Below are 23,478 nucleotides of genomic sequence, written 5' to 3'. Positions count from 1 at the left end.
TGCACTTCAGTCATTTGTCCCTACAGCTGGGGTGCATTATTTATTTGATTATTTTTTTGTTTATTTTTCTCCATAAAGCTGCTGATTGTTAGTTTTCAGCTAAACTGTTCTGGTGAAGTAACAACAACTATAGAGAGAACTCCTGCATGCTCTTCATTTTTAATACAACAATTACTTTGGACATATTACAACACAAGACCTTTAATATTGTATTATTATTATATCATTGTAATAGACACAGCTGCCTCTGTTTTGGAACATTTCAAATCTCATATTTCGAATGTTTGTTTCTTAGACAGTATTGTAGTGTTTGGACATTGTTTAATTTTTCTGTTCTGTGATTGTTTAAATTTCATTACTACTTCATCATACATATCGTACATATCACAGAGACATGACTGAGAAATTATTATCCGTACACACACACACACACATATATATAAAATTACTGGCGAGGGGCATACTTAGTCATTTACATTTTTATATACAAGAAAATGTTCAACTTGTCCGAGCAAAGATGAACGTCTTAAGGCTCACAACTCGAAAAATATATATTAGCTTTGTAACGCTAAAAACTTAATTTGTACGCAACATGGGAGCCGGGTGACCTTTGCCTGTTGTGTTTTTCTACCTGTTATGTTTGTAAACGCCTGAGGACGTACGACAGCAAGGATTTTTTTAAATATAACTTTACGACAGCGAGTAGCTTTCGATTATTTGTCGGACACGGTTTAATGTAACCGTGTAATAGTAATTCACTTTAAATAAACACACGACACATATACTCGTGACATCAAATCTGTCAGTGGAGCTTTCACTAGTTGACAACATTAGTGAGCTTGCAGTGAGCTATCCAAAAATAAGTAAAATGAGCTAGGTCAACAAAATGTTTTTGAAAGCCCTTCAACATAACCGTGTACATGGCCAACAAAATTAAAATTTAAAAATGATAACTGACCTTAAAGTAGGACACCAGAAAACGAAACGCAAAACTAAGCATAAAAGCTACAAAGCTACAGCTAGTTAGCATGCTAAGTAGCTCACGCACTTAAACATTTGTTGAGTGCACTCGCTACAACAACGTCATGCGCAGTGAAAAACACATTTTAACATAGGATATTGTGACACAAATAAGACAGAGACACTGTTGTCCAAACCAAACTTTGAAATCTAAAAATACCTTAAAATATAGCCGTTTCCTGTAATGTAGCCACTTTTGACATCTACTTCCTGATCTTTTTTCCCCTTCTTCTTCGCCGCCTTCTCACTCGGTCCTGTTCTTCTTCTATGATGATCACTAGCGACACCATGTACCAGCATTATTGCCACCAATGTAAAGAGGTTTTAATAAAAAAAACCCTTATGACCTTGACTGTGTTTTAACTATCAGTGCCAATGGAGGAATATATGAGAGCAAATATTTCAAATGTTACTATAAACTATGATGTCAATGACTTTTTAAGAATTTAATAATATAGTTACCTGAAAATGAATCTGCCTTTAATGCTCCCATATGAATTTTTATCTGCCTTTGAACTTTTTAGTGAATTTCGTTTTGATATCATGTCCCTGCTTGCTTTTGGTAATATAATGAGAACCATCATTATGTTGTACAGTATTTGCAAACTCTGTATCAATACCATTTTCCTGTTTTTTATTAAAAATAAAAGATAAAGACAAACACATTTAAAACATTTTTATTTATTTAATTTGAAATCGTATTCAGAATTTTTACCCCAGTCAAAAGACGTCTGTACTCAATTCTAAAAACTTGATTCTGTTTCTTTTTAAAACATAAACACATGTCAAAGATGATAGCAACAACAGACTTAAAATGTTATTTCCCAATGTGTAGGAACTGAAATGGTCAAACTTAATTATCACATTAAATCCTAGCCTTGCCTGAAAAACCACTTTATGCTGATTATTGTTTTATTATCCATCTTAAAATCAAGCCTCTAACAATTAAGTTATTTTCTTAGTTCACACATTCCGCTTGTCATTTCTGTTTTGTGGGTTTTTTTATTTTTATTTATGTCAATCTGAAGATCTAGGTGCTCTTTGTTGTATTGTTGACGTTTTTATTTGAATAAAAGCAGGAAAACAGCAGGCTATCATGATGCACTTTGACTTTGATGTCACAGCGCTCTGCCTTAAACTCCATTTGCACAATTATGGTTAAACTTGCTTTCATCAGACTGCCAGACGTCACACGGACGTAGAAACAATCGTTACAGTGTTTCTTCTGTGTTTTCTTTCCTTTGGCAAAGCCAATGTTCAGTGCCTGACATTAAACATTGTAGGTGATTTTTTTGTAATACTTGGTCAGGGTATAAAGGCATGAATAACAGATCTGATAACGCATTACTGACTTTGCTTGCATAACATGACACATTTTTTAATTCTTTGTTTAACCTTACTCAGTTAAACCCCTGTGGTGTATTTTAAGTAGATATTTGGGTAACATGACACATTTTTTAATTCTCTGTTTAACCTTACTCAGTTAAACCCCCTGTGGTGTATTTGAAGTAGATATTTGGGTCATCTGTCAGATTAGTAACATTGTAATCAAACATTGCAGAAAAACCTGGGAATAACATTTGAAAGCAGTTTGGTGTGGGCACCACCAAAGTGGAGACCAACCCCAAACCTCAACTACCAGCTAAACAAAATAAGGAAGGAAGGAAGGAAGGAAGGAAGGAAAGTGAAATACTTTTACATTGTGACACAGCACACCACTGCACACAACAAAATGTGCCCTCTGCTTTTAACCCATCATCCAAGTGAACAGTGGGCAGATTTAAGCGCCTGTGTAGCAGGGTGTGGGGACAGTGTCTTGCTCAGAGCACCTCAGGGGTATCTTTGCATATGGTGGACTCAAACCTGAAACCTTCCAGACCCAAGTTCGCTTTCTTAACCACTAAGCCACCACTGCCCCAAATAGAACTAAACTAAAGGCTCACTGGAGATACTAATTATGGTGTTGGGTTCACAATAATGCAGCATTAATTAATTCCTTTAAAATGAGTCAGTAGTTACATGAAAAAAATCTGCCCTCAAGCTTGTTCCCAAAAGTAATTCCAAATAAGAAATGCTGATTTATTTACCACAGCGCTATAAACCTATAAGGAACCGCAATGAACGTTGTTTCTTTACTAATCAGATTTTGGGTTGGCATCAAACAAGACCTTCTGGCTGGCCGGCGGTTACGTTGGCGATTTGAGTGATTTGATTGGATGGTCAAAGAACACACAATCTTGAATCTCCCAAACTTCATCGAGCGACATGGACGCTGGAAAATCAAGTTTTCTCTCCGTCCACTGCTTCAGACCACCGTTGAACGGACATTCTCAGCCTAAAGCCAATCGAAACGTATGCTACAACGACGACGAGGACTTTTATCGTGGATGACGATAGAAAAGAAAAACGTGTTAATTCTACGACGGACGGATAATCATCTTAAGGAAAGCGATTGGGATGGCTAACTAAGTGTTTCTAAGTAAATGCTTTTAGTATTTTTAATAACACTGTAATTGTATGATGTTATTATTGTTATACTTTTTGAAGTACATTACGTGGCAGCTATAGCTGAATATTAATTCCTGGGTTTGTTGCTTTTGTAACGGCGTTATTATGGCTACATGACTTATCTGGGATGTACGTCACGAGTCAATATACTACATTTCTGCATAATATTGATGGCTTTTACAGACAAAGTGAAGTCATTAGTGTGTGGAATTGTTCAGGCAGGACGCCACTGAGGCCTAGGTGAGTATACCACTGTCAAGAGCCCAACTTCGCACACAACGCGTCACCCACTGTGGGCGTGTTGTTCACAATGAGGTCTATAAAGAGTGATCATCTCAGCCACCGAGGTCACACAGCTTACTGCAGACACAAACCCCCTGTAAAAAAACAACAATGCAGGCTGAAGAATACAACCGCAGAGGTAATCAATGCTTCCCTTTGGTCTGAGTCTGTCTTTGTCGTTGTTGCATGTAAATATAATGACAAGAATGATCAAAAGTTCTGAACCATTCATTTACCTTGGCTGTTTTCTGTGTCTGTGTCTGTGCAGGTAAGGAGCTGGTGGATTACATCACTCAGTACCTGGTCTCCATCAGGGAGAGGAAAGTCATTCCAGACGTGGCACCGGACTACATGAGGCAGCTGATCCCGGACACTGCCCCTGTGGAAGCTGAGGATTGGGAGAGTATCTTCAAAGATATCGAGAGAGTCATAATGCCGGGGGTAAGTTCATGCTGTCACCTGCCGTCTGCAATGCAAAACGCCCCTGATTTAGTCCTAACCTAGAACCTCTGCAGCGGCACCATCAAAACCAGACAACTATCAGATGTGGCTGGGATATGAAGAGTGACCTACAAATTACCAAAAAACTACCATTCATAGATCCATATCTACAATATGTTTGGTTCATTTATAATTTGGTTTATTATCGATTTATTGTGTCCATATAATAATTTATTATGTATTGTATTTTTAAGGTGTCGATTGTGTCCATATAATAATACGTTTATTATGTATTGTATTTTTAAGGTGTAATATAGGTTTGATGTCCTTGATAAACAGGTGGTAAATAGTTTTAATTTGTTTTTACAAGTTTTTATTAGGTTTTGCAAAAATATACAGTGGGGTAAAAAAAGACATTTGTACAGGGAAATTATTTTTCTAAAGTAGGTGAATTAGTTTCTTCTCTAAGATGGATGTTTTAATTTCAAAGATATTTAATAATGATATTTGGGTACGGCCATAACAGATTATCTTGATAACAGAAGACACTAGTACAACAAGTAAGTTGTCTACAAGCATTTAAAATTTCCAACACATCAGCAGTCCATTTACCAAGTTAATGTTTGAACTTTCATAAATAAAAAACTTCTGTTCAGTTTTTTTTAGAATGTTTTGACTCATCCCCTCATTGTTTTCCGCAGGTGGTTCACTGGCAGAGCCCACATATGCACGCCTACTACCCCTGCCTGACCTCGTGGCCCTCCATGCTTGGGGAAATGCTGGCTGATGCCATTAACTGTGTCGGATTCACTTGGGTAAGTCGATGATCTTTCCTAAACTCAAGCCCACAGAGATATTACAGTCAACCGTGCTCAGCTCCGGGCCCATGTCTTTGTGCACAGGCTGCAAGTCCAGCTTCCACAGAGTTGGAAATGAATGTGATGGACTGGTTGTGTAAAGCACTGGGGCTGCCAAATGTCTTCTTGCATTACCATCCAGACAGCAGAGGTGGAGGAATCCTGCAGGTAACAAAACAAACCTCAATAAAGTACCATGATATTATGATGACCTGGATGACTGAGAATATCCACAAAGAAAAGTACCATGATAGTGCTCAGAACTGGTTTGAAGCAGAGGACGGCACTTTTTTGTATGATTTTGTGTGGTTGCTTTTTGTGAAAAGTGTTGACGTGTTTGTTAAACTGAGCTTCATTTAAATCACATCCAAGTCATATTCTCAAGTCAAATCGTGAGTCGAAGAAGAGCCTGGTTTCAAGTCCAAGTCACTGGAGGGAATGGCTGCATCTCAACTTCTAATCAAGTCCATGTCAATTCAGTTTAATCCAAGCACTTGTGATTAGACTCACGTCCTCAAGTCAGTTTGAGTCATCTGGGGCCTGGACCCCGGTCACTGAACAAACAAACAAGTTCATTTCAGAATTCCGCAATCAACTGTACTATGTTGTTTGTTTATTTGTTTTTTTAGAGTACAGTCAGTGAAAGTACACTGATCGCTCTGTTGGCAGCCAGGAAAGATAAAATCTTGGAGCTGCAGGCTGAGCTTGACCAGGAAGTGGATGAATCTGTTCTCAATGCAAGACTGGTGGCCTACGCCTCCGACCAGGTCAGTGGAACTGAGTCATTCGTAAGGTTGTCACCACGGAGTCAAGGTGAAGTAAGTCTGCGTCGTCTCCACAGGCTCACTCTTCAGTGGAGAAGGCGGGTCTGATCGCTCTGGTCAAGGTCAGGTTCCTATCCACTGATGACCAGTTCTCTCTGAGAGGAGACACTTTGAAGCAAGCCATACTTGAAGACAGAAGGAATGGACTGGTTCCTTTCATGGTGAGGACCCAAACGGAATGATACTTGTGCTTTACAGTACCGACAGTCCGTCCTAAATATCGTTAGTGTTTTAGCTAGAAATATACCGATTGGCCTAAGATTCTGTTTCGATGAATTCATAATTTTGCACCAAATCCAGCCACCGACCTTTTTGGGAATATCAATCACTAGAACAGGGGTGTCAAACTTTGGTTCAGGGGCCACATACAGCTTGATTAGATGCCAAGTGGGCCGGACCAGTACCATCATAGCATATTTACCTATGAATAACAAACCCCTTGTTTTCCTGCCAACAAGTTCAAGTATATTGGTTAATATTCATATTTAATGAAATAGAATTAGACTAAACACCACGAATTTTTCACTTTCAAAATTCATCAAGTGGGCCAGAGTGAACCCCCTAGCGCAGTGGTTCCCAAAGACTGGATCGCGACCCTCATGTGGGTCGCAAGAGTTTTGGTTTTTTTTGGGTCATCTCGCATCATGTTTACCAGAAGTTTACGAATAATGTCGATCGACTTGGGTCGCAAAAGTTTGTGACTTTTAAAATATGGGTCCCCAGAAAAAAAAGTCCCCCAGCGGACCGGTTTTGGCCCATGGGCCGTATGTTTGACATTTTTGCTTACACAGTAGAATCACGCATGAGCCATACGTACATTTGTCAGTACATACACATCAGAGTGACAGTTTTTAAATGAATATATTTTTTTCTCCTCTTCAGCTCTGTGCCACTTTAGGAACTACAGCAGTGTGTGCCTTCGACAAGCTCTCAGAACTGGGACCTGTGTGTATGTCTGTCGATTGCAGTTGACCTTGGTTGACCGTGTTCATCTTGTGTTCAGCATCTCACTTCACGATTGCAGTATTTGTAATGGAAGTGGGGGTTTTTTTTTCGCAGGTCAACAGGAGGGACTGTGGCTTCATGTCGACGCTGCATACGCTGGCACGGCCTACTTTTGTCCCGAGCTACGCTGGTCCCTGGAGGGCATCGACTTGGCCCACTCTTTCGTCTTTAATCCATCCAAGTGGATGATGGTCCATTTTGACTGCACAGCGTTCTGGTAATTAGCGAGTCACATGACACGTCACAAGGTGTTAACAAAAGAAGTGCAAACATTGTAATAACTGGATGCCCCCCCCCCCACTTTCAGAACCACTGCTTCTTGTGCATTCATTTTTTGTACATTTAGATCTGACTTCTAGACTTTCACTTGTTTGTTTTTTTTCTCAGGGTCAGAGACAAATACAAGCTACAGCAGACCTTCAGTGTTGATCCAGTTTATCTGCGACATGAAAACTCACAAGCAGCCACGGATTTCATGGTAGGACAATAGATGTTTTCCTTTTACGACAGCTTATGCTGTGTTTTCTGTCCAGTTCTAACATCTGTGTGATTCTTACCGCTTTCCAGCATTGGCAAATTCCCCTGAGCCGCCGTTTTCGTTCTCTCAAACTCTGGTTTGTCATGCGTTCCTTTGGACTGAAAAAACTGCAGGCTCACGTTAGACACGTAGGCAGCGTCTTCTTCTCTATAGAAGCATTAAAGCTATTTTATTTATTCCAGTGTTTATAAAATCATTAAATCCAATTCTTATTCCCACGTGTCCTCTTCTGTAGGGCATCGAGATGGCAAAGCTCCTAGAGTCTCAAATTAGGAATGATCCCAAATTTGAAGTACCTGCAGAGAGGCACCTGGGCCTGGTGGTCTTCTGTCTCAAAGTTGGTATACCAGTGTCAAATCAGTAAAGTCTTTTTAAAAGTTAAATATTTAAATTATGTTGTATTTTAATTTGCCGTTATATGAGGATAAAAAGTCAGTAAATAGATAATAGTTTAAGACAGAAAGTACACAGCAGGTCTTCATCAACAGCTACTTAAGTTAGCTAACTTATTTGTCTTATTTTATTGCTAGAGTTCAAGTCTTCATAATTAACTGCCTGGAGATGATTTAGCTGTTTTTATTGGTTAATATTACAATATCATTTAGTTTTAATGGCCAACCTGCTGATTTGGGGATAAGCTTTGGTTTAGTAGCATTGTAGCTACAATGCTACTATGCTGTTTTAAAATTTTTTGTAACTTATTATTGGCTTTTTTGTTCTAGTTTGAGGTTAATATTTTGCTAACTATGTTTGCTACCTCTGATATACTTTTGGCTGATTGTTATTTGTCATTTTCTTCACAAAATTTTAACTATTTTGGATTTGTATTCCTATTTTAGTATAGTACATTTTAGCATATTATCAGTGAATAATTAATATTGATGCTACTTCTTTTAGTATACAATGGTTCATATTTTAGTCATAATTACCCTGGATGACCATTTAACATATTTTGTATTTTGTAGGGAGGCAACGCTTTAACCCAGGAGTTGTTGAAAAAAATAACCCGGGCAGGTACCATGTACCTCATCCCCGCAGAAATAAATAATAAACGCATCATACGGTTCACTGTGACCTCACAGTTCACTACTGCAGATGACATCCTCAAAGACTGGGGCATCATCTCCAAAATGGCTTCCGCTCTTCTGGCAGATAAGCCAGAGAACAATGATAAGGCAGTGACAGTCCAACCCAAACCAAGGGAAGATGGTGCATCAGGAGAAGACGACCAAAATGAACGTGGTGCCACCTTCAGGCTGGAGGAGTCTCAGTGGGAGCTGCTTATTAAAAAGGACTGGAATGTATCGAGGAAAACGCAGCGTTCTCTCAGCTGCAGCTATGATGTTTGGCCAGGATTTAAAAGTGATGCTGCCAAACCACCTCAGAGGCCAGTGAAAACAGGATCCAGTGCTGGAGTGAAGGTTACTGAAAATCCTCTGGGCCAAGAGGTCTTGAAGAAGCTGACCAAGTTTCACAGTGTCCCCACTTTCTGCCACCAGCTGGTGCAGTGTGGCCGGCAGCAGATGTGCTTCCCCAAGACGCCTTCACAAGCAGCTCAGGAAAATCCATCCTTCAGGTGCATGGGAGCCGGTGTAGCGCCCCCCACTACTCCAACAGAAGTCCACTCTGCACCCAAACCCCAGTGAAGATTCTGGCACTACAGTAGATTAGTGATGAAATTAAATGGTGTTGGTCAAAGGAAGAATGTGCAGAAATTGTGTGTTTGTAGGTCAAACTTTTTTTCTTGGTAACTAAAATCATTAGAGCTGCATTTACTGTCATATCTCCATATACTTTTCTCCACTCTGGGAATGGGAAAGTTAAAGACGTTAGATGTGTCACTACAGATAAATGTAGGATTTCAATCTAAGGGAAATGCTAAGGGCTGACTTTTTATGAATCTGCAGTTTATTTTTGAAGACATTCTAACACATTTTGTATAATATATTTTTCACTTGCACACTACCTCATAGGTACAGGATCATTGGTTATTGTTGTCATTACATTCTCATGGTGACAATAGAAACTCATGGAATATCCTGCTATACTTCCTGTGCTAAAGCGTCCCATTTACATCTCGCTTTCGCAGAAACGATACAAGTAAGATGTTCACAAAGTCTTTATTAAAATGAAATTCCATATCTCAGGAAGGAGACTTGCATTGATTCATGGGCATGTTCTCCACATTGTCTTTGGAACATGGTAACAAAAATAACTGTGGTTAAAAAAAATCCTATTATATACAACAGTATTAGGATCTTGGCAGGATATGTCTGAACCTGTCGGAAGAAGAAAAACGAGTCTTTGCCCGTACAACTCAAAATCCTGACTTCCCTGCAGGTGTAGGTTCATCTGTGTTTTCTTCTTGATTTCTTCATTTTTGATAGCCCGAAAATGCATCTTGCATAAGTGGATTTAAAAAAATATCCAGCCAATAGCACCCTTTGGTACGAAGAGGTTTTCAATACTGAAAGGCTGTACACAATCGTGAAGGAGAAAGAGGAGCATTTGTTCTCCCTTTCTAAATTATATACCAAAGCAACTGAGAGATTTGCTTTTAAAATCACTTTTCAAAAACGTCCATGACCGCCTTGTAGTTTGGGGATTTTGCATTATCACAGTAGCTCTTTTTTTTTTTTGGGCTGCACACATTTGTTGCACATGTCTGGGGTGGGATTGCTGTGTCGTTTGGTTTCTGTTCTGTTAAACTTATAAAAATTCACTAAAAATACTTGACAGTGATAGTAGTTAAGAACGGTGTACGATATGAAGATGATCCAGACGTCCTTCAAAGCCTGATGATTTCATCTGTGATGGCTTTGTAAATTTCCTTAGTCATGGGCACGTAGCCTTTATTATCCTCCAAGAAGAACAAAGGGTCCTGAACGACAGCAGGGTTGAAGCCTTCCTCTGCCAACTTTACCTTCATTTTCTTAAAGGTCCCAGTCACCTCCAGATCTCTCTTTAAGAACATTGATTAAATTAATGTAAAAAAGAACAATACTTTAATATGTCATTTTCATTCCGTTAAGAAAGTTTCTGTTTACCTGTATGCGAATAAAGCGTGGCCTTGCGTAGCTGGGCAGGTAGTTTTTTATATGCTGATAAACAGCCTTGCTGTCAAAGGTCATGTCTCCCCTCAGCTTCAGTGATGCCATCCCTGTTCTGCCTTCATGACCTTGTCAGTCACAAACAAAGAGAGCGTTTGATTTGATTAACACAATGAAAACCAATCAGATGATTAGGATGAATGCTAGGGCCGTGCATTGGCAAGAATCTGGCGTTGCGATACGTGTCATCATAAAGGGGTAGCGATATAATATATATTGCAATATTCTGCAATACTATAGGCACGACTATATATTGAGTATTGAGTCATAAATATTTGCATGATAATTGTTAATAAAAAAAATCGATACAGTACTGTAGAATATCGATACTATATTGTGAAACGAAATATCGCGATATTTCAGTCTCGATATTTTCTTACTACGCTATAAAATGCTTTGTTTTTACTCTAAGCTGATACTGACAGAGCTTGAATCAGTGCTTACAGATGCAGTAAAAGCACATGTTTTTCACACAGCAGCATGAGTACCTGGCACTTTGACGCCATAAACGTTGGCTTCTTCAATACAGTCCACTGTTTGTAAAAGATCTGCCACCTCTGTTGTTGCCACATTTTCTCCTTTCCACCTACAAAAGAGGGCAGAAAATAGAGAAAAATTAAAGTGTCAAAAAGATAAACAAGTCAAGCAGAGGGCAGAAAATAGAGAAAAAAGTGTCAAAAAGATAAACAAGTCAAGTCATGTCCAGGTCAGGTGCCGTCCAATCAAGTCAAGTAAATTTACATTAGTAATAACGACAGTAGTGTTAATCGAATCCTGCAGTTGAGCATGGGAGTTACCCCAGCAGTCTAGGCATGCAATAGTATAACTAAAGGATAACTCGGGTTCACCTGATCCAGTCCTACATAAAAGTCAGTGTCTGGCCACAGTGGGTAAATGGGTAAATGTTCTATATCATTAAAATGTGTTTGTACTGTTCCACCATCTCACCTGAAGGTGTCTCCAATGCGGTCTTGAAAGTAGATGAATCCTTCACGGTCTATCATAAGAAGGTCACCACTGTTGAAGTAAAGGTCTCCTTTCACAAACACGTCCTTCAGCTTCTTCTTCTCTGTCTGCTGCTTGTTCTTGGCGTAGCCAATGAAAGGCGCTCTTTTTCCGATCTTTGCCACAAATAAACCGGTCTCTCCTACAGATAGACACACCGCGCTTCAACTACGGCATCTATGAGGAGGTGTCTCGGAAGAAGACATTCATTTCTGACATTGACAGTCTCACCTGGGGGGACTTTGATACAAAACCCTCTGGAGTCCCTGACCGGCTCCTCTTTCTCTGTATCATACTTAATCAGAGCGTACGAAAAAGCCATCTGTGAAACAGACAGACAGTGGAAATATAAAATTTAAATAAAAAAAAGAACATACAGTGGCCCTAGGACAACTGCACAGACAGAAGGACGGTTCTGCAGTCTACACAGGGCCACTTACAGACATATTGAGACAGTGGGCCACATATTGAGACAGTGGGCCACATACAGTATGTATAGACACAGAGTCACAGCCATTCACACTCATACACTACCTTCTGTAGAAAATGCTCTTTACCAATGGCTCCAATTTTCCCTACGTAGTTGACAAAACCGATATTGCCCTCTGTTGCACCGTAGCATTCACAGATTCTAATATTTCCAAATCGCTGCAGGAAATCCGACCAGGTGTCGGCTCTGATTCCGTTTCCGACAGCCAATCGCACTTTATGATCCTTGTCGTTGTCTTTCTAGAGTGACATCAAATCATCTTTCAGTGCTATGATTGAGGATGTTTAGCCGGTCACGGTCGTCAGCGTCTTGTTAGACACATCATGTGGTCCATGGACCAGAGTTTACCTTTGGTGTGTTGCAGAGGTAGCGCATAACCTCTCCTATGTACTGAACGACCGTCACGTTGTTCTTCCTGCAGTCGTTCCAGAAGTTAGAAGCAGAAAATTTCCGTCTTAGGACAACAGTGATGCCTGGCGAACAGAAGACACGGTTGTAATTATAGCATAGCATATAGCATTTGTTTTTTTAGTCTAACGTTATCCCAAAAGAGCACAGTGTCTGGGTTCTGTGTTCACAGAACTATTGCAAGGTGGGTTCAGAACAGATCATTTTAACCACTAATTTAAATGTCCTTTGTTCAATGAGAATAGCAGTTTTATCCCAAATACAGCAATCTAAATAAAGTTCATTGAAATATAAAATCCACAGCTGTGAATGTTTAGACATCGGGGAAGCGTTGTATAGTCCTATCTGTAAAAAAAATGTTAATCAAACATGATCTCAGTATGGAAAATGACGATACTTATTTTCAGAGCGCAGTCACGGTTCCTTCAAAAACAATCGTGCATCACCTTTATCTATGGCTCCACACAGGCCTATCAGGAATCCTGAGCTGTGGTACAAGGGCAGGTAAACGTAGATGATGTCATCAGAGCGTACACCAGCTATGGCCAGCATAAAACACGGGGCCAACAGTTTCTCATGGTTGATTATAGCTGCTTTGGGAAGGCCTGCGACACACACACACACACACAGACATGTGAGCACACCAATCATAACGTTTCACCATTCTTCGGTGACAGGGAAGGGCAGGTTACCTGTGGTTCCTGAGGTGTAGATGTAGAGCGCAGGACTCTTCATGTTGAGGTTGGCCCTCAGCTCAGGAGACAGTGGCTGGTCTGAGGCCTGCTGGATTTTATCACACAGAGTCTCCATGCCCTCCACTTCACCTTTGTCACTGAGAATGAACACACGGACTCCCTGCTCTTGTAAGTTGACCAAGATTTCTTCTACAGCGCCCCGTAAATCTGACACAGACACACACACAAAAAAAACACAACGTCCTCTTATTTACAAGTTTACTTTACTACTTGTTGATAAAAATAACACTCACATTTAGAAGCTGCCCACTGCTCCCCTTGGTGATGGGTAAAAAGCAGAGGCTCGGTTTTATTGTATACTTGTGGTACAATGACAATACAGACCATAAAAATAAAATAAATCTTTATTTTGATTTTTTTGTTAATTAATTCATTTTGGTCACAGCAATTTTAATCTTATATTTATTCATTAAGTCACTGCAATTGTTTCTTTTTTTTAGACATATTTATTCAGATTCACTTTACAGTATTTTAGTCAATGTTAACTCAACATTATTTAGTCACTGTAAAGATATTTTGTGTTTATTCCAGTCTCCTCTTTGACTTGGTAGGAGGTCAACCATAACCGTAGCCATTTTAGTATTAATTTAAGTAAAGATAATTTTAATTTTAATTGTCTGTTCCTGTGTTGCCTTTTTTATGGTATGGCTGATAAATAGGTTAAATAATTAACTTATCTAAAATAAACTACAAGTTTTCAACCAGTGTATGTAGTTACATTAATATTTCATGACTTGTACTGGTGCTGCTCACAGGGACGAATATTTTAGAGGTAATAACGCGGTGTGAAACGCTTTAGAACCAACGCCTTGGTATGAGGGGGAAAAAAGCATTTTGAACTCTTATTTTGAAAAGCGTTTGTCTTCTTTTTATTTTATTTTCCAATGAAACCGTTTTCTGCTTTTATTATTCAGAGAAGCATCACATCAGCCTGCTGTCACTGTCAGCTAATGAAATTAATTTGCATATCCTTTTTTTTTTTTTCAAAGCTTGACGTTTGTTTTAAGAAAAAACAAGAACAGAGATTTACCCTCGGCGACGACCAGGACTTTGGCTCCGCAGCAGGAGAAACAGTGCAGCAGAGACTTGGAGCGAATGTTGGTGTTGAGCAGAGACACAACGCAGCCCAGTTTGAACAGACCCAGCCAGGTCCAGACGAAGTGGGCTTCGTTCCCACAGAACAGAGCCACGGTGTCCCCCTGCTGGAGCCCGGCGTGGGTCTGCAGAGCTCTGGCCACTCGGTTACTCTCTCGGTCCACTTGACTGTACGTGTACGAGCGGTCCTCGAAAACAATGAACGTTTTGTTCGGCTGCTTTCTAACGTGGTCCAGAAAACAGTCCAGGATGCTGTGGAGCTGTTTGTGCTGCGTGTACTTTCTCATTCTCTGGCCCACTTTCAGCAGCTTCACGGCGTAACAAAGATCCGTGAAAAAGTAGCGGTTTCTCTTGTAAAGTAGCAAAGGCAACACTGCCAAGGCCGTGAACAAGGAGTAAAGCAGGTAGGACGTCATGACGGAGACCGGGTCGGTGTTGGTCGGAGAAACGTCGTCGTCTTCTTCTTCGTGGACAACCGTCGTAGCTGGATGTGTCCACAGAAACGCCTGGTGAACTTTGTGCCCCGTTCGTAATTGGTAAGTGAAATAGGAGACGTTGAGTGGGAGGGAAAACAGTTTCAGCTCAAATGTAAGTTTTTCTCTATTTGCCCGGAGTAGTTTACGGGGTTTATTACTTTTAGAACTTTGCACTTGAAATTTTATAGTTGTATAACCTAATTATAGGTCATAAAAAACGCATTTTTATACAAACATTAAAATACTTTATTAGCCTGTAGCACCACGGAGGGAAGTTTGTGTTCCTGACATTCAACAAGAGTCAACAACGACGTTCTTCTATAACTTACATATATTTACATATATATATACATACATACATATATAAACCCAAGTGCCATCTACAGTATGTGCATACTTTGTTACTTGTATGCGATGCTAAGCTATACGGCTAATTCAGAAATTAATGTTTCATCATTCATATTCAGGCTTAAGACTTTAACTCCATATTTTTTAATTAATTACAGACAAAATAAAGTGTTTAACGACAGTCGTGGTAAATTGTCTTTTAATGATGAAAATCTTTTGTGCTGCGGTGTGTTCTAATCTGTAGTTGACTGTGTCTTCATTGATTAATTGAGATTGATCTCACTTTATTTTTTATTTTTTTAAATATATAAAACAAAATATACACCAGCAATGCCAGATAAACCCCAAAATTCCTCAAACCTTCCCCGCAGTACCTCCGCTGACCCGTAGAGGTCGCAAACCGCCATTAGATAACCTCTGCTCTACATAAATGCACCAGGCTTCTCTCAACAGCACACACAGAGCATAACCAGCATCTTTTTTCATAACACTTTGCTTTGGTTTTTGTGATTGGATCAAAGTGCCCGTGTTTGGTCCGTTATACTTAGTGCGTGTGTTTTATTTCATTTTATAGTTGTGTAAACCACATGCAAGTGACTTTCGAACACTGATAAGACCTGACTGATGGTGACCGCTCCGCCCGTACGAACTTATGTGGACTTTGTTTCCTTGAATAAACCCTGCACACTCCCCCTTATTCAGCTCAGCTCAAGTGTGTCATTAAAAGGACCAGGCTGTTTAAGCTGCTTTATTCTTTTAAAGACAAAGTCTGGAGCTGCAGCGTAGAATGCTTAAAAAACCTATGATTCATAAATAAATGAATCTGCTGAATATTTTTTTATGTTACACTGCTGTTATACTGCTTGAGGGTTTATTTTACAAAATAAAATGTTTATAATATATTTCTACCAGTGAGTAAATGAATACAAAAAAAAATCTATATCAACTCTAATATTAGCTGTGATCATTTCCTAGCTTTTAAAGAAAGTCAACAGAGTGTATGATAACCGACAACAGGTCTGTGCACGCAGACTGCCTGAAAGCAATTCTCATACAGTGTGTAGTGATTCCAAACAGACTCAGTGATTTTGACGGTAAGGATCTGTGGAAACCTACAATGTTTTATACAAATAACTTGCAGTACTCCGTGTTCTTCGCGCAGCTTGTGTTCTGAATTACTTTGTGGCTGAATAGACCCCTCCCTTTTGGTATTACACCGTGTATCTGTATGTGTTTTTCACCAGTGAGGACAGCCTTTAACCTGAGCCAATCCCGAGTGCATTGCACAACTAAAAGTAACAGGGACAGAACCTCTGCCTTGCTTCTCTGCTGCCAAAAACTTAGCAAAGCAAATAAATGAAATTAAAACAAAACAAATACAAGCAGATAAAAACTGTCTTCTGCTGCAGGTGATATTTGAAAAAAAAATTCAGATTATCTGCAGGTATTTCAATATGCATGGTGTGTAATTAAGGGAGAACTACTTCTACCTACCTCTATTTCGTGCTTCCTGAAAAGCGATCTAGAAAAACCCAGAGTTTCTGTTTGGGATGAGATCCTGCTGATGTTCTACTACTCTTTGATGCGTTCAAGTGCTGGAATAGAAAACAAAAATCACAAAATTGGCTTAGTAACTAAATTTACACCTGAAACAACAGGTTACACAGGCATGGGCAAACTAAGGCCCAGGGGCCGGATGTGGCCGGTTCCTGTTCTTAATCCGACCCACCAAACTTTTCCAAATTATATAATATGTTTATATTATCATTATACTTCTGCCTTTTCCCTGCAATACCCACGTTTCCCCAATAGATGGTGTGGGAACTTATTTTAGCCTTTATGCATGACTTTTACGTCACACCAATGCTCCATTTATCAGCTCTTGACCCCCCTCCCCCCCTTCTTTTCTGAAAGTTTTTTTAAGCCCTCTAGGTGGCGTTGGCAGTCCATGTTTGGATCACGGCCCTATGGTTAAGAATCACTACTATAGAGTACAGATTTTTACAGAGTTTTCCTTTTAATTCGGCCACTAAACAAAGCAAGTTTTCAGAACAAAATTATTATAAATGCAAACATTGCTTTTTATATCACAAAATATGCTCATTTCATTTTCTAATTATTATAATGTATATCACAGTGAAAATACAGCCTTTACCATACATAGCAACAATTAACTTAATTGGTCAAACCTTTATGAGTGCAAATAATAATAAGAAAATGTTTTTTTAGAACAATTCAAAACTTTTCCACAAGGAGGCAGCAGCTCTCTAGAAAGTACACCACCGTCTTGTTCAAGAGGCCCAGGTTTCACTTTGACCAAAGTAGGTAAATTATGAGGAATTTAGTATTGCTTTTTGGAACTTTTTCTTTTTGCTGTTGCGAATAAATATATATGTATAGATATATGAAGATATATATATATCTTCAACAGCTCTGATTATCTTTTTTTAGTTTTCATAGCTATCTGCTGCCACCTAGCAGAAGAGGATTTAATTGTTCTGCCTTTCATGCTTGCCATGACGAGCAAAGAAAAATTATATGTAATAAATAAATAATAGTTTATAACCAATTAGGTGAAATTGAATCATTTCCCGCGGCACTAGTGGTTGGGAATCACTGTTATAATGTAACGGTGGTGCATGGCAGCTCTGTACCTGAAGGTGTCGATCCTCATCAGGTCTCCAGTGTTGTAGTAAAGATCTTTTTTTAGGACGTTACGGAGTTTTTTCTTCCCTGTTTGTTCCTTGTTGTGGGCGTAGCCTAGAAAGGGAGCGATGTCTGTGATCTTACACACCAGCAGCCCTGTTTCAGCTGAAAGACAGATTCACTGACATCACTGACAAATCCACCTTAATGTCTGGACCACAATGAGACACAGTCTTTTGAATCCTAGGAAACAGGAGTCACAGTTACACAGTTACACACAAACAGTATAATAATGTCAAATGACAATGATAACATTTTAAAAAAGTAATTACATTAAATTACATCTAACAGAAATCTTCTTAATTATATTTGCAAATATCTCTGACTTCCACCGTAGAACAAATCGTATTAATTTTAATTCTACTATTTAATAATTGTATTATTTTATATGACATATTACCTGTGGGTGATTTAATGCAGAGTGACTGGTTCGTCTCGCTCTGTGTCAGACTTGATGAGAGTGTAAGGAAACAGCTTCTAAAGAGGAAATCTGGGACCAGGTCTCATAAGATGACACTGATACCTTAAACTGCCTGGAATATATTTAACTTATTTAGATTAAAATGTAATTTATAAGGATAAAATCTAACCTAAATTTTTGGGATTTAATTTAATCTAATTCCTTTGTAATCAAATCGATTCTAATCTAATCTAATCTCACCTAAACTATTTGGATCAAATCTAATATAAAATGCTTGTTCTAACCCAAACGTATCTACCGGTAATCTATTTGGGGCTAATCTCATTTATTTACAACTAATCTAATCTAACCTTATTTACTTGAATTGAATCTGATCTAATTTATTTGGATCCAATCTGATTTATATAGAACTCTTCTAATCAAATGTACTGAGCTGTAACTCAATGATGCACAGATTAGTCTTGAGTTTATCGTTAAGTCAAAAATAAAGCAACAGTTCATTTTTCACCGAGGGACCAGTACTGTATGTGCCTTCAAAAGAACACCAACACTAAATTATCTGAAAAGCTCTTCCTTGGTCTTCGGTTACATTTTATGGTCCTCTGCATAAATCAAAAGCTGGTCCACATGACCCACCAGATGCCACTGGAATCTCGGATAAAGTCAGAGTGAAGCTGAGCAGAAGAAAACTGCTTTACTTACCTTAATCAAAACGTTTTCACGTGCTATCGCTCCGATTTTCCTGGTGTAGTTCTGGAAAACCACGAATGATTCAGTAGAGGCGTATAACTCTTGGACCCTGATGTCACCGAAGACAGAAACTCTGAGAAACTCTGTCCAGACGTCGGCTCTGATGCCGTTTCCAAAGGCCTTTCTGACTTTATGGTCTTTGTCATTTTCTCTCTATGGTTTCATACCACAAAAAATGACAAAATATCAACAGTTTTGCAACTTTTCTGCGTTGAACTGATTTTCATGTGCTTAATAATACAAAGAGAGGCATCAATTAAGACACTGCTGAGGGTTAGACTCAGAAATGATCGACAGGTCGACAATTGTTAACAAATCCAAACATGCCTATGATATAAATGCTGTAAAGGAACTTGACTGTGATGAATGAGTCCATATATGAGTCATATACTAGTACAAGGAGATCTACTGGCCAAGTTACTTGATATGGTCATCCTGGGAACATGCCAGCTTCTATTCCTAGAGGTGACCAGATACAGATGAATCACCTGCTCTGGCTGGTGTGGAGTCAGATGGTAAATTGACCCTGCACTTCATGTGATGCCATCAGATACTCTGAATGGCCATACATGTAGGCACAAATTATAGGAAGCCTCCTGACTTTATTAGATTGGAGATACAGCGCCGAGACAGACGTCATCTCACACCGAGCATCTCTTACACAGATTCAGATTATTTTCTCTTTTGGTATGCCAGCTGTGGAAAGGAATACGAGATATATGGACAATTATGGTGAACTTGAGTCAGCACTCTGTGTGTGCAGCTGTTCAGAGTTGTATGATAGTTAGCATGGCGACCGCCGTGCACTGCAGTGAACACTAGGTGCCCATGCCAACTCATTAAAACAGGTCAAATAAAATATGTATAAATTGATTTGCTAATCTGACCCAGAAACTTTAACTTTAACACCACTAGGTTGTACAGTGGACCAGGGGTTGGGGAGCCTAAATCTACTGTACTACTGCTCTATTTACTGTATTACTGCTCTAATTCATCATTGAATTCATTAACTAATTATAAAATCCACACCGTACCCTCCTGTGTTTGCCCACTTCCAAACAAATAGTGAAAATCTACCTGTCAAAAATTGTTCCTCTGGTTCTGGAATTCACGTCCAGCTGGAAAAACTGTCAGCATTTCTTGTATACATGGTTTGAGTCATTCCTTCTTTACATGCATCAGTACCTGCGGCTGCTGTCAACACCCGAGCCTCGACACAGATGAGGCAGTTCAGCAGAGCCTTGCTGCGGATGTTGTGGTTGATGAAAGCCACTGGAGAGTCCAGTCCAGCCAGAGCCAGCCAGGTTCGTGACCCATGTGTCTCCAGCTCTGTGGCCGGGCTGAGCCCAGTCCAGCCAGAGTCAGCCAGGTTCGTGACCCATGAGAAGTGCCACCGTGTCTCCAGCTCTGTGGCCGGGCTGAGCCTGCAGATCGTTGGCCACTCTGCTGCCCAGCCCGGCGGTCTGGTTGAAGGAGAAAGTTTCTCCCTCGAACACAATGAACGGTTTGTTTGGATGCGCAGCTCCAAGAAACGATCCACCACTAAGAACCGGAGGGGTTTCCTCCTGTACCAGGACAGCATCGTTAACGAAGTGCGCAGCATGTTCGTAGCGTACCGCACATCCGCCCACAGGTAAAGGCAAGATCTTCTCAGCGTGAACGGCAGGACGAGAAGACTCGCTAAAAGCGCAGAGATAATGTACAAAATCATGATGTTTTCTGCCGCAAAGTGAGGGAAAACACGCAGAACTCAGGAACCGTTGTTGGATGACGTCAGAGACGTGACTGAGTGGGCGTGGCTGTGTCTATAGGAAAAAAAATCGATTGGAAAAACGGAAACCTCCCTGTCCGACCTGCGTTATGACCCGATTACCATCTGCTCTGGATTATTGACTAGATGACTAGATTTTGAAGTATCGTCACTTCATATGTTTGTGATCTTCAATGTGGATGTGATTTTGGGTACTTCACAAAAAACTATTGGACTCAGTGGATAATCTAATAATCCCAGTGTTTCCCAACCTTTTTGAGCTACGAAGCATATTGTTCATTTTTAAATGTAAACAGAATAAAGATTGTTTAATCTGAAGACTATGTGAACCCAGTGCCTCAGGTCTGGGTCAGTGCGTTAGTCTAACCTCATTGATAAGCTCAGCTCTATGGAGGAAGAGCCACTTCCTGTGGTTTAGTTTGAGGTTTCTTGGACTCCGGAGTCAACGTGAAAAGGCCGTTCACCTTTATGAGACTCACAATTGCAGTAAAATGTGTTAACTGTGTCCTCTTCTAACTTTTCTCGCTGCTTTGTGCTGCAGGTGGGAACGGTCATTTGACCACTGACCTCACAGCATCATCTGTTTGACCAGCTGCAAAATCCTTCACAGCTTTATAGCAGCACACAGAGGGAGCCGACATTGAGCAACAGCTCTTCGCAGGCGCTGCTTCGAGCAGCTGCATAAACCAAATTACATGTATTTTTAACCAAGTTTACGTAGTCAAACACTGATTTCATTGTGAGCTGAGCTGGAGGAGAGGTTGGTGCTCCTGGATCTGGGGTTAAAAACCGATGGTGTTCCTCTTTGATACAGTCCTGTGGTTCCCAAAGGAAGGGGAAGGTATAAAACGAGTACAATTAGTCTTTACTGAATCCACAGCGGGGAAATACACAGGTTACAGGAACAGTATAGACTCATGGAAAGGACTCGTGTTTTTAGTTAAAGAAGATCCTTGTGTGTCTTTCTTTAATTCCTGTGAATATAGCAGTATTTTGTTCAACTAAATAGGCCTGGTTTTACACAGAGTTAGTAAATTAAAACCAGAAGGCGTTTAACAATAGTCCACAAAAGACACTTTTCTCTTCTCTCTTCAAGGTTAACTGTTTTTTCTTCCATTTAAGGACTTGTTTCCAGTCTTATAGAGTTTCAATGTCTGAAGATAGTCACAACTGACAAACACTGCAAAAAACATATGCTCCAACTGAAGATAACAGAGTTTGTCAGGTCACAAGACCCAAGGACAGACACTCTGGTGATAAAACTGTCTGTTGAGCTAAAGAGCTGTGTCTTTTTACATTTGATTTAAACGTAGGAAATATTCAAGATGGTAGAAGCCTAGTGGCGCTTTGGCCCAGAGGCAATGTCTGTGTCACTGGTGTGGAACCCCAGGGTTCACCTCCTGGTACCTTCCAGTGGACTCACCACCCGCAGGAAGGTTCAGAGGGGTTGGTACGGTGCAGTGCGATTTGGGTGGTGGTCATGGAGACTGCTGCCCCCGCGACCTGCAGCTTTTCCTCAGGCTGTTAGTACATTTAAATACTTCAGGGATGTGTGTTTTTTCATATGCACTTCTGTGTTTGCTCTGTGTTTCAGATCAATTCAAGCCTGCTCCAATCTAATGAATGATAGCACTCCTCCAACTATTTGAGTCTGAAGTCGGGCCTAAAGGACTCTCACCCACGTGAGAAGCCCAAATTTATATGCAAAATCTACTGTTTTAGAACTCCCAAATACTGTTATTTGAAACATGGCGTTGCTCCTTTGTCGACCACCATATTAGTTAATACGGTAGTCGATCCTGGGGAGCGTAACTGTTAGTGCTGTGCAGCGAACACCGTATCAAGGGCCAATGTGAAAAAAATGTCCCCTTTTTAATCATGCATTATTGTTATCTGAAAATAAAAATTCATCAGCACTTTTACATCACACTGACATTGAAATATATTCAAGGAAAATATGAAACCAATACCATAGGATCCTGTTACTTGAATGACTGGGTTATGTTATGGAAATTCCTGCACGTTCTACCAATATAGCACCATGAATGTAGTAAAAGTGTAAAAGACTGCCGGCCTGTAGTAAAAAGATGCTGAGAGCTCGAGGCGTCCTCTGTGCGTCTCCTTTGAACCCTGGGCAGTTGCCCAAGCCTCTTTTAGAGAGCAGGGTAATATCAGGGGTTACTGAGGGTCTCTGGTTGTGAAACTGTGGTGAGCAGAGTTCAGTGAAGAATGTGCTCACGGCTCCACGTAAGACGGACACTGACCACTGACCACTCAGGCTCTGTTTTTCCTCTGTGTTTTTTCTTTTCCCCTCTCTGACAAACTCTCTGACAAACGGCGTCCACACCAGACTGATAATGGGACTGCGTTACCTCACGTTCAAAACAGTTGCGTAAGCAAGAATGGCGACGTGTGCAGTGACACGAATTCACTCACAGACCTAAGTGTTGAGTTGCAGTGCAGTCTGGACATATTTAGAAGAGTTCCTCCGCTCTGGCACTTCCTCCGTTGTCTTTATGAATTCTAAAAAACTTTGTCAGGGATTCATTCTTTTTGGTTGTGTGAGCATGGTCTAAGATTTAGCCTAATCTAATCACCTGATCATTTTATTTTCACTTATAAACTTTGCTGGAGTTTAGTAGCTGTTGATTGTTTGTTTCATTCTTTT

At 40.0% G+C, this 23,478-nt stretch overlaps 3 protein-coding genes and 2 long non-coding RNA genes across 8 annotated transcripts in view; 2 read left to right on the top strand and 3 right to left on the bottom strand.

Moving 5' to 3' along the window:
- The window catches only part of usp8 (ubiquitin specific peptidase 8), a 10,515-nt gene extending 9,192 nt beyond the window's left edge, over nucleotides 1-1,323 (bottom strand). Inside the window, exon 1 of one of the 2 annotated variants that reach the window (XM_025055397.1) lies at nucleotides 1,181-1,323. The gene's annotated coding sequence lies outside the window, so the exon portion shown is untranslated. The remainder of the gene's footprint in view (nucleotides 1-1,180) is intronic. The other variant, XM_008310465.3, reaches the window with a different exon arrangement.
- Nucleotides 1,324-1,502: 179 nt separating this feature from the next.
- Nucleotides 1,503-9,426, top strand: hdc (histidine decarboxylase). Of its 2 annotated transcripts, XM_008310495.3 has the most exons (13): nucleotides 1,503-3,499; nucleotides 3,747-3,949; nucleotides 4,079-4,251; nucleotides 4,953-5,066; nucleotides 5,154-5,276; nucleotides 5,738-5,875; nucleotides 5,950-6,093; nucleotides 6,815-6,881; nucleotides 6,992-7,154; nucleotides 7,325-7,415; nucleotides 7,505-7,603; nucleotides 7,711-7,812; nucleotides 8,441-9,426. In XM_008310495.3, exons 2-13 carry the CDS (start codon nucleotides 3,922-3,924, stop codon nucleotides 9,119-9,121), a joined length of 1,923 nt encoding a protein of 640 aa, XP_008308717.1. In that variant the 5' UTR covers nucleotides 1,503-3,499; nucleotides 3,747-3,921; the 3' UTR covers nucleotides 9,122-9,426. The 2 variants fall into 2 exon arrangements, with proteins under 2 accessions (XP_008308717.1, XP_024911166.1); XM_025055398.1 differs by having other exon boundaries at nucleotides 1,503-3,949.
- Nucleotides 9,427-10,093: 667 nt separating this feature from the next.
- On the bottom strand, nucleotides 10,094-14,861 carry LOC103379054 (very long-chain acyl-CoA synthetase). Its single transcript, XM_008310466.3, has 10 exons — nucleotides 14,274-14,861; nucleotides 13,181-13,390; nucleotides 12,935-13,093; nucleotides 12,429-12,553; nucleotides 12,125-12,319; nucleotides 11,822-11,912; nucleotides 11,534-11,732; nucleotides 11,074-11,171; nucleotides 10,523-10,653; nucleotides 10,094-10,437 (listed from the first exon to the last, which is right to left on the bottom strand). The coding sequence occupies exons 1-10, from the start codon at nucleotides 14,752-14,754 to the stop codon at nucleotides 10,264-10,266; spliced, it is 1,863 nt and encodes a 620-aa protein (XP_008308688.1). The 5' UTR covers nucleotides 14,755-14,861; the 3' UTR covers nucleotides 10,094-10,263.
- Nucleotides 14,736-22,386, top strand: LOC103379053 (uncharacterized). Its single transcript, XR_521553.3, has 3 exons — nucleotides 14,736-14,874; nucleotides 20,222-20,343; nucleotides 20,409-22,386. It is a non-coding gene; the product is annotated as an uncharacterized LOC103379053 (long non-coding RNA).
- LOC112487002 (uncharacterized) lies at nucleotides 14,885-20,356 on the bottom strand. Of its 2 annotated transcripts, none has more exons than XR_003049669.1 (4): nucleotides 20,225-20,356; nucleotides 18,992-19,192; nucleotides 17,817-17,973; nucleotides 14,885-16,757 (listed from the first exon to the last, which is right to left on the bottom strand). It is a non-coding gene; the product is annotated as an uncharacterized LOC112487002 (long non-coding RNA). The 2 variants fall into 2 exon arrangements; XR_003049668.1 differs by having other exon boundaries at nucleotides 20,117-20,254.
- Nucleotides 22,387-23,478: the final 1,092 nt, after the last annotated feature.

This window comes from Cynoglossus semilaevis, chromosome 5 (assembly GCF_000523025.1).
Source record: "Cynoglossus semilaevis isolate Cse_v1.0 chromosome 5, Cse_v1.0, whole genome shotgun sequence".
Classification (NCBI taxonomy): Eukaryota; Metazoa; Chordata; class Actinopteri; order Pleuronectiformes; family Cynoglossidae; genus Cynoglossus; species Cynoglossus semilaevis.
Note: the sequence above shows the minus strand (reverse complement) of the source record. Positions and strands in the feature narration are given on the sequence as shown.

Excerpts from the sequence above, each read along its gene's own strand:
- hdc (XM_008310495.3), top strand. The coding sequence starts at position 3,922 with ATGCAGGCTGAAGAATACAACCGCAGAG. Across the intron at positions 4,252-4,952 it reads AGAGAGTCATAATGCCGGGG|GTGGTTCACTGGCAGAGCCC; the intron begins GTAAGTTCATGC and ends TGTTTTCCGCAG. Across the intron at positions 7,813-8,440 it reads TGGTGGTCTTCTGTCTCAAA|GGAGGCAACGCTTTAACCCA; the intron begins GTTGGTATACCA and ends TGTATTTTGTAG.
- LOC103379054 (XM_008310466.3), bottom strand. The coding sequence starts at position 14,754 with ATGACGTCCTACCTGCTTTACTCCTTGTTCACGGCCTTGGCAGTGTTG. Across the intron at positions 13,391-14,273 it reads AGTCCTGGTCGTCGCCGAGG|ATTTACGGGGCGCTGTAGAA; the intron begins GTAAATCTCTGT and ends TGTCTGTGTCAG. Across the intron at positions 10,654-11,073 it reads TTATGGCGTCAAAGTGCCAG|GTCATGAAGGCAGAACAGGG; the intron begins GTACTCATGCTG and ends GTGACTGACAAG.